Source organism: Sinocyclocheilus grahami, unplaced genomic scaffold, assembly GCF_001515645.1.
Source record: "Sinocyclocheilus grahami isolate Dianchi unplaced genomic scaffold, SAMN03320097.WGS_v1.1 scaffold597.1, whole genome shotgun sequence".
Classification (NCBI taxonomy): domain Eukaryota; kingdom Metazoa; phylum Chordata; class Actinopteri; order Cypriniformes; family Cyprinidae; genus Sinocyclocheilus; species Sinocyclocheilus grahami.
The window spans coordinates 425,772-436,109 of record NW_015505776.1 but is presented as its reverse complement, the minus strand read 5'-3'; the positions used below and the strand labels follow the sequence as shown (position 1 = coordinate 436,109).

The 10,338-nt window shown below is 35.3% G+C and overlaps 1 protein-coding gene across 1 annotated transcript in view; it reads right to left on the bottom strand.

Moving 5' to 3' along the window:
• Positions 1-10,338, bottom strand: part of LOC107557286 (voltage-dependent calcium channel subunit alpha-2/delta-1-like) — a 19,302-nt gene that overhangs the window by 3,065 nt on the left and 5,899 nt on the right. The window contains exons 7-15 of the mRNA XM_016240651.1: positions 7,809-7,832; positions 5,708-5,716; positions 4,995-5,055; positions 4,765-4,865; positions 2,180-2,261; positions 1,653-1,718; positions 1,120-1,229; positions 962-1,033; positions 593-660 (exon numbers count right to left, since the gene is read on the bottom strand). Coding sequence (XP_016096137.1) covers positions 593-660; positions 962-1,033; positions 1,120-1,229; positions 1,653-1,718; positions 2,180-2,261; positions 4,765-4,865; positions 4,995-5,055; positions 5,708-5,716; positions 7,809-7,832 — 593 coding nt within the window. The remainder of the gene's footprint in view (positions 1-592; positions 661-961; positions 1,034-1,119; positions 1,230-1,652; positions 1,719-2,179; positions 2,262-4,764; positions 4,866-4,994; positions 5,056-5,707; positions 5,717-7,808; positions 7,833-10,338) is intronic.

Here is a 10,338-nt window from a genome sequence, read left to right as displayed (position 1 = left end):
CCCACAGATTTCACCAACACACTGTGCAGGAAGAGTAAAAATACATAGTTTTGATATTTATGTGCAGCTCTAATATGAATTTGTCTGTAGGCAATATTAGAGATTTTAAAAATGTATGGGTATCAGTGGACAATGGACATACTGACTCATATTGAGTATTTAATTGTTGTGCATGCTCGTTTTTTACATTTAGATCACCTTTGCCATCATCTAATGCTCACTTGAAATTAATCTTTAAAAACATCAACAATAATAACACTATTAAATGTAAATGCAAATCTCAAAATGAATATTAGTTTTTCAAACTGTGCCTTACAATGTTGTGATGCCTAAGTTCACTTGTAGCATTTAGATAAATTAATTTAGTTTTAGTGTTTATTTTGAATTTACTTCGATTTTTGGGGGGATTTTGAATATCGTCCATTTATTGTCTATGCAGTATTAACCATAACTTTCATCACTGCATACCTAATTCATACAAATGGCAAACTGACACTATTAAGATGAACAATATCCTGACAATATCCTCAACCATCCTTCTAACCTGCACTACAGTTAACATAAATACAAGTAGCTAATTCCTTGCACTCACATTGGGTGTAATCGTAGCATTGATGAAGCTTTCCATCCAAGTCGGTACATCCAGTTTTACTCCAACCACTGAAACATTCAACCAAAAGTAGTTTAGTTTTAATTTTTGCATCAATTCATAATCACACAAATCAAACAAAAATTAATTGACAAAACAGAAAATCAACTTTGATTACGTAAAGTTTGGTAGCTTTCTGAACTGGCAACTTCTGGTAAATGTTGATCATCTCAAAATACTGTTTGATTACTTGACCAGGCTGTTATATTGGTTTATCACTACATGCGTTCTTCTGTCTTTCGGTCCCAGTGATTATCTACAGTACTGTATATTCCCATGGTATCTAATAAAACTATAACGTCAGACTCTTACCTGCTGGCTTCAGCATGAATTCATCAACTCGCAGGTCCATCGCTCTGCTCACTAAAACTGAATCTTGAGTTTCTGATAAAGAGAGGACAGAAAATATCCATTAAATCCAAATGGAAAAATGGGACATTGTTGAATAATAATCACAAACACATACTTACCATTGTTTGCATTTGGTGCTGATGTAAATATATAAACATCGTTGTCCAGACTTCTCTTGTAGAAACTAGACTTGTATATTTCTGCCTGCTCAGTCCATTCTGAACCAGCACTGCAGAACACACACACACACACACACACACACACACACAGGTTTGTTTTTGTGAATTGTGGGGACATTCCATAGGCGTAATGGTTTTTATACTGTACAAACTGTATGTGCTATTGCCCTACACCAACCCTACACTTAACCCTTACAGGAAACTTTCTGCATTTTTACTTTATCAAAAAAACTCACTCTGTATGATTTATAAGCATTTTGAAAAATGGGGACATGGGGTAATGTACTCATAAGTCACCTTCTCCTTGTAATACCTATGTCATACCCATGTCATTATACAAATTTGTGTCCTCATATGTCACAAAAACGCACACACACACATATACACACACAAAGCACGATAATTTTAGTCCAAATCCCATAGGCTAAGCCTGCCTGGTATCTCCTCTCTAAAGCTTTAAAATATAATAGTACCTCGCAGGATAGACTCTAGTGACACCGCCATCTGTCGCCACAAACTTAGCCTTGATTCTCTCATTCCTGAAAACCACAAATGTAAATAAACCAAATTAGACAGAAAAAAAACTGCTCTTAAAATAGAAGAAAAAAAAAATAGAAGTTCACTGAAAAATTCTATCATAATTTATCATCTATGCTCCTTATGTGCTTTTCTTTCTTCTGTGGAACACAAAAGGAGATGCTTAGCAGATTGTGCATGCTGCTCTTTTCCATACAACAAAAGCATACAGTGGCCAAACTCCTATAAGGAAAATATAGCACCTTAAAAGACTATTTTTATGATGCTCTTTTGTCCATTTTGGAACTTGACAGCATATATGCTTTCATTGCATGGAAAAAAGCAGCATGAACGTAGTTCAAAACATCTCCTTTTGTATTCCACGTTCATACAGGTTTGGACCAACATGAGGAGAGTAAATGCCGACAGAAAATAAATTCACTTGGCCTTGTGCATTTTGAATTTATAATTCAGTGCAACTCACAGTCCCTGTTCGCTCCAGTATTTGGCCAGTTCAGCGGTGATGCCAGCGTCCAGCAGCAGTCTGTTTATTAGCTCCATATTACCTGAGGAACCATGCATAAAAAAATAGGCTTCTATCGACATCTCGCCATCCCTTTACCATCGCTTTGACATGACAAGTATCAAAATGACTCTCACACTACAGGAGCAAAATCTAATGGAAGATCAATAGGCACAGAACAAAGCTTTACGTCATTATAAGCTTCACCTTTGACTTGATAAATGCATAAACACCTGTTGGTCATGAGTAAGAACAGGCTTCACATTCTGACCTTTGAGGCAACCGATGCCAAAGTCATAAAGAAGTAGAACTTCATAAAAAGAGAGCGAGACAGCGACGCAAAAATGAGGCAGTGAGACATGTCGGGAAAGTAACACGCAGATTAATTTTCCGAGACGTGGAACACGATTGTATTCTTCGGCTGTAAGTGTTCAAAGGTTTTTTGGTTTTTTTTTGTTGGTGCAGGCATGTTCAGAACGTTAGAGTGTTTTATAACATCGCACTGCAGTTCATTACCACAAAGCCTTTACGACAAAACACACACACTTCACAAAGAGCAGCTGGTGTACGACTTTATTCCGCCCCCCTCTGCACGCTGCATGCTTTTCATTAGGACCTGATTCAGAGCAGCGCAAGAACACAATTCAACTGATCGGCCTGTGTTTGACAGCGAGGAAATCGTGGACTTAAAATACCAGGCCTCTGTGACAAATAGCCACAAAAATGAGTGTGCAATATTTAGCTGGTTACATAATTTTATTGTCTATGCTCATGAGGAAGTTTTATTCTTTGAGCGAAAAACAAAACAAAACAGACAACAACATAACTGAATGAGTCAAAATCATTGTCTGTTGGTTAATGTGAGTGAATTTTTGTTCTGTTGGATAACTGAAATAGAAAAACTTTTGGAAATTAAATTAAATGTAATATTTAAATTAAATGTGTTATTGGTATTGGCACATATTTGCTCTCTCTTTTTTTATTTTTTCCTGTGACATGTCCTGCTTTTCTTCTTTCACACGGGGTAATTGGTGCAGAATTAGGGGGTTGGGGTGGGTTCATAGGTATAAAGTATTACAGCCAAACCTACACATTCAACACATGTGCACCAAACCAAGTGATTACCGCAGCACCAACTGATCCTGATGAGATCAAAGCGGCCCGCGGAGAGGAAGGTGAGGGGAGGGGGGTGTCTGTGTGCGCGGGCAAAGGGAGGAGGTTTACTTAGCATTAACACGGTCAACAAGAGAACAATAAATATAATTCGATTCAAACTGAAATACACAAAACCCTTAATTTACTCAAGGAAAGGTGTATCAGGACTGCTTTTGATGGGGACGAGTTGTTTTTAAACACAGCAGAAGTAGTGTAATTGTGAACTCAAATGGATTGCAATTGATTAAAAAAAAAAGTAGTAAAATGTGAAATGAATAAGATTTAAAATACTGTATTAGAAATTATAAAAATGTCCTAAAATATGCAATTGCAATATTTAGTCATTATATTTATAAGACTATGATAAAAACTCTTTATCCACAAATTTGGAAAATGTATTAAAAATGTGTAATGTTGTTATTTAAATATGCACTGTATTAATTTTTAGACTACTATTTTAAAGTGCAGCAACTTTGAATCCTGATTAAATTAATCAAAATTAGTTTTATATTAGTATTTAGTTTTGCCATCTTTATCAGGGCTGTGATATTCATACTATGAGCGCGGGCAAAGGGAGGAGGTTTACTTAGCATTAACACGGTCAACAAGAGAACAATAAATATAATTCGATTCAAACTGAAATACACAAAACCCTTAATTTACTCAAGGAAAGGTGTATCAGGACTGCTTTTGATGGGGATGAGTTGTTTTTAAACACAGCAGAAGTAGTGTAATTGTGAACTCAAATGGATTGCAATTGATTAAAAAAAAAAAAGTAGTAAAATGTGAAATGAATAAGATTTAAAATACTGTATTAGAAATTATACAAATGTCCTAAAATATGCAATTGCAATATTTAGTCATTATATTTATAAGACTATGATCAAAACTCTTTATCCACAAATTTGGAAAATTTATTAAAAATGTGTAATGTTGTTATTTAAATATGCACTGTATTAATTTTTAGACTACTATTTTAAAGTGCAGCAACTTTGAATCCTGATTAAATTAATCAAAATTTGTTTTATATTAGTATTTAGTTTTGCCATCTTTATCAGGGCTGTGATATTCATACTATGGACTGATGACGTGTTTTTTTTTATGTATATTTCAGAATGTTAGTTAATACTGCTGTGTGAGTTGACATCTTTCTCTCTTCTTATCAATGTATCAATATCAATCTCTGCATTTTACTAAAAGAATATACTTTTTTTATTTTAAGCTAAAAGTAGCTATGTTTTAATCAAGATTATGTCCTTATAAACTGCTCACTCCCCCGTGAGCAGCCCTGGAAATGAACTCTGAACCTTTAAACTAGCAGAATGAATCCCTGACCTCAGCTCAGCTCTGGATTTGAACCAGCAGCCCAGAAAGCTCCAGAAGATACTCACACAGCGGGTTGTTGGGGGTCTTTCTGTCTATGTATTCATTGAAGTCGATGAGAAATTGTGTGATGTTGTTACTCTGAGCTTTCAGGTCTGTGCAGTAATCTCTAAACCATGGAAAAGGAACATTTCTCAGAATCATTTAGAAGAAATAAAGAAATAAAAGCTCAGAACAACACGAAGGTGAGTAAACGATCACAGTATTTTTGGGTGAACTATCACTTTAAGAAACTGACCTGGGTGCTATTAAAGTATATCCATACTCTTCAAATTTGTCCACCTGCAGGCTTTCAGAAACTGAAAGAAAATATCAGAAATCAGCCAGATCAAAGAGCATTTCAAATAAGTTCTGTCATTACGGAGCAGAAAATAATACAATACAGATATATACAGAATAAAAACAGACCCCAAAATTTACAGGTACATTCATAATGACCTGACAATGAAACACAACTCTACAGACAGTGGGCTGCTGCACAACAGCTTGTGAAAATATGTCTCTGAGCTTCTGTCTAGTAATGCGGTCATCTGCAGTGACACCCTGCTGTTTAGGCACACGACCTCACATACGGGTGGCCCAGAGCGAGAAAGTTCAAAATGATCTCGCACAGAGAAATGTATCTCAAAATATACATGAACAGTGATTTTAAAAGTAGTAGAATAAAATAAAATAATCAAAGTTGAGATGCAGAGCAAGAAATATTTCAGATTCTGCACTATAATTATATATTTTAAATATAATAATAGTTCATAAATAAATAAACGTCTCTTTCAAATTCATCATATTCTCCAACATACATTCTCCTACATTTATGCATGTGGGTATGTTTGTGAGTATGTTTGTTCTTTCTGAAACCAGATGACGGACTTTAACATGGGAGAGGTCAGACGTTACATCCAGGTTCGAACATGAAGGAAAAGACAAAAGGGAGAGAAAAACAGTACTTGCCAGTTTCTTCTGAAGGGTCAAATGCCGCAAAGAGGGAAAGGAGGGAGCGATTTACCGAGGAAAGGAGGGAAAGAGAGGCAGAGAAACAGGGTAAAACCACAGGGGTCAAAGGTCACCAATATTTTATTCACAGAACAAGCCTTGAATAAAAAATATTGCACTCTCATCTAAGGTTTTCTGCTGGTTGTAAATTGAAAGACAAGCAACGTTAAGGAATTATGCATTCACATGAGCCAAGAAAGATGACGGATGGAGAAGGGGGAAAAAAATTCTGGTAAATAATTATAAGTGACTTGAAAAGTGACTTTCTTTAAAATGAACATCACTTGGTTTTGATATTTTATTAATGCAATAACATTCTGACATTTTCAAATGTGGCCAAACTATCCAAATACATTTAGAGCCCACTGTATTTTCAACTGATTTACATTAAACTCAATCTCCGTGATGGTGTCAGGTTGAAAAAAGACAAAAAAAAGTGGTAAAACACGGTTTAAGGGGTGTAAAATATAGTTTAGCAGATGTGCTGTCACATGGACAAGCCAAGATCTGGTGGCAGACAAGTGATTAGCACAGATTGTTATTGCGGAACAGTAACGTTAGAAGCCTTGAAGTTACACTGTCCTGTTAAAGTTAAAAAGGGACACACACATACCACATCCGCACCTGGACATGAACACGTGGACCCAACACACATACAGAGCACATGCTTTCTAAAGAGCAAGGCCTGTATTTTGTTAAACCTCCCCTTTACGAGGTTTTGAAAGCATCCAGATGATTCAGAGAGCGAAGGGGCGGAGATAAAAGCACAAATAGTCACACTCATGTCCTCTGCGGTTTCACCTTCCAAACCTCCAGGAAAACATCCATTAAACATCTCCTGATGCTCTCAGACGTATACACACATTCAGAAAGACTCAGTCCCGGTGAGTAAATGTGACACTTCATGACACTCATACCGTTGACAAACACATTAAAGTTGCAAGGAGAGAACACATCTAAACTGTTTTACTCAGCCGGGAAACATTTACACATGCAAAGCAAACATAGAAGAGTCTGTGTTTATGCATTATTTTCTATGGTGGCTGCAATTCGGGTACTGTAAGTGTAGAGCAGGTGCTAGTAGCAGAGATAGGCCGATAAGGAAAAACCTAGTTTAAAACACATGTGCCAAGCTCTTAGAAATGTCTCTTTGTATTCATGTTGGTTTCATATGGTTTTGAAAAAACTATAGTATACCATTTTTTAATGGGTTCAAGTTCAAATTGAATGACTCCAAAAATGGCATGCGGTGTAACCCGTCAAGTAAAAAGTAAAAACATATTTTCCTTACACCCTTAATCTGGGAGTACACTTTATATCAGTATTTTAAATAAATATTTTTAGAATTAAACAAATATCAAGAATTGTTATTCATAAATATCATTACTTGAACTCACCTTACCATTTAAAAAAAACCAAAAACATAAAATTATCTGAGAGTTAACACTGTTACGAGGGTCTTCATCGGCCATTACATCATTTCCGATTTATGATTTCCAATTATGAGTCTGCACATGAATCATTACATGACTTTCATTTAGACAAACATTTTTTTTTATATTTATAATATTTAAACAAATTTGCTCCAATACTTTATTTCTAAGAAATAATAGTAGCAGTAAAAAACTATTCCAAACTATTTAATAAAGTTTTCCGTTCAAGAATTTATTTCGATATATTATATCAGGAAAATTGTATTAACTTGACATTTTTGACTTAATACCCCCATAAATATTTAAAAGTATTTTAACTCAGAAATGTAATTTAAAACAATTCTCATAGAATATGTGAATTCAAGTCACTGTTTGTGAGTTGCATTTGAATGTATTTTTGAATAAATTAATAGATCCTAAAATTAGTATTTATATTATTATAACATTTGAAAAAGTTACATAAACTGAAGTTCATACTGCCAATAAAATGGTTTAAAACAAGTTTTACTGACAATAAGCAGCTCAGAAAACTTGAATGACTATTCCATCTGAGCTAGGATATCGGCCGATCTCTAGTGAGTATCACTGGACACTACGAGAAGGAAATACAGAAGGAAAATACTTGCCGGAATTTTCGGAGAGTTTCCAAGCTATAGACAGACAGGGAACAGAGGAACGGGAGAGAGATGGAGAGAAAGAGAAAAAGCACAAATAGTCACACTCATGTCCTCTGCGGTTTCACCTTCCAAACCTCCAGGAAAACATCCATTAAACATCTCCTGATGCTCTCAGACGTATACACACATTCAGAAAGACTCAGTCCCGGTGAGTAAATGTGACACTTCATGACACTCATACCGTTGACAAACACATTAAAGTTGCAAGGAGAGAACACATCTAAACTGTTTTACTCAGCCGGGAAACATTTACACATGCAAAGCAAACATAGAAGAGTCTGTGTTTATGCATTATTTTCTATGGTGGCTGCAATTCGGGTACTGTAAGTGTAGAGCAGGTGCTAGTAGCAGAGATAGGCCGATAAGGAAAAACCTAGTTTAAAACACATGTGCCAAGCTCTTAGAAATGTCTCTTTGTATTCATGTTGGTTTCATATGGTTTTGAAAAAACTATAGTATACCATTTTTTAATGGGTTCAAGTTCAAATTGAATGACTCCAAAAATGGCATGCGGTGTAACCCGTCAAGTAAAAAGTAAAAACATATTTTCCTTACACCCTTAATCTGGGAGTACACTTTATATCAGTATTTTAAATAAATATTTTTAGAATTAAACAAATATCAAGAATTGTTATTCATAAATATCATTACTTGAACTCACCTTACCATTTAAAAAAAACCAAAAACATAAAATTATCTGAGAGTTAACACTGTTACGAGGGTCTTCATCGGCCATTACATCATTTCCGATTTATGATTTCCAATTATGAGTCTGCACATGAATCATTACATGACTTTCATTTAGACAAACATTTTTTTTTATATTTATAATATTTAAACAAATTTGCTCCAATACTTTATTTCTAAGAAATAATAGTAGCAGTAAAAAACTATTCCAAACTATTTAATAAAGTTTTCCGTTCAAGAATTTATTTCGATATATTATATCAGGAAAATTGTATTAACTTGACATTTTTGACTTAATACCCCCATAAATATTTAAAAGTATTTTAACTCAGAAATGTAATTTAAAACAATTCTCATAGAATATGTGAATTCAAGTCACTGTTTGTGAGTTGCATTTGAATGTATTTTTGAATAAATTAATAGATCCTAAAATTAGTATTTATATTATTATAACATTTGAAAAAGTTACATAAACTGAAGTTCATACTGCCAATAAAATGGTTTAAAACAAGTTTTACTGACAATAAGCAGCTCAGAAAACTTGAATGACTATTCCATCTGAGCTAGGATATCGGCCGATCTCTAGTGAGTATCACTGGACACTACGAGAAGGAAATACAGAAGGAAAATACTTGCCGGAATTTTCGGAGAGTTTCCAAGCTATAGACAGACAGGGAACAGAGGAACGGGAGAGAGATGGAGAGAAAGAGAAAGAGAGAGAGAGAGAGAGAGAGAGAGAGAGAGAGAATGAAAAGGGTTCGGGGAAGGCAAGATATAGGAAAGAACATGAGGGATTTCACAATATTTTATTCAACCCCAGAAGCTTTGAATAAGAATATTGTACAGGAACTGTGAGGGCTCTCCTGAGGGGAGGGGCATTTGAGATTCACTTTCCTCTCTCAAAAGCCACATGAGAGAGAACGAGAGGGTAAACATGGGCACAGAGGTGCATCTGGAAGAAAAACCTGGGCTAATATGCACAAGGTGAAACGCTTTTGCCGTTAAAGGAGTCGTCGCCCCGTCTGGCGCACGCTCATGGAGACAAACCACAACTGAGGAACCATGCTGTTACATCTCTGGAGGAGGTGAGGGTGTCAAAAAAGAGATGTGAAATGGACAGACGGTGTAGGGTTGAGCTGTAGGGGACTCTCTGGATAAAAACCAGGAGCTCATGCTACGGCTTCTGGCCTCTGAGCAAAACTGGCATTCCAATCTCTTTGATAAAGGTGCGAGAATGTGAGTTATGGTACTTACATTTGGCCTGAGTGATGGTGTCTAGTATAGTGGCCTTGATGTAGCTGACACTGTAATCAGGTAGAACTAAAGCAAGACTAGACAGAAGACACAAGAAATAAATGAGGATGAAGAGCAGTAGACTTCCTGACATTATAAAAATTGAGAAATGAACATCCTGTGAAATTAAAATTGGGAGTTTTGTAGCTTTTTGTCCATGTAGGTTGCAATTTACAGATTCCAACTCAAATGTAAGAGATTTCAAACTTTCAAACTTAACATTACTCTATTTTGATAATCTGTCCTTATAGAAGAAGTATAATGTCACATTTCTGTTGAACACTCTTCAATGTTACTTTGAACAGTGCCCCCTAGCGGCAATGTTAAAATAAACATTCATATGTTCACTTGTACGACAAACACACCTGCACAACATAAAAACACGTAACAAAAACAAAACAAGACGAGACAAAAACAAAGCAAATAAAAAAAATAAAATAAAAAAACAAGACAAAAGCAAAGAAAAACATAAAACAAAACAAAACAAAAAAGACAACAA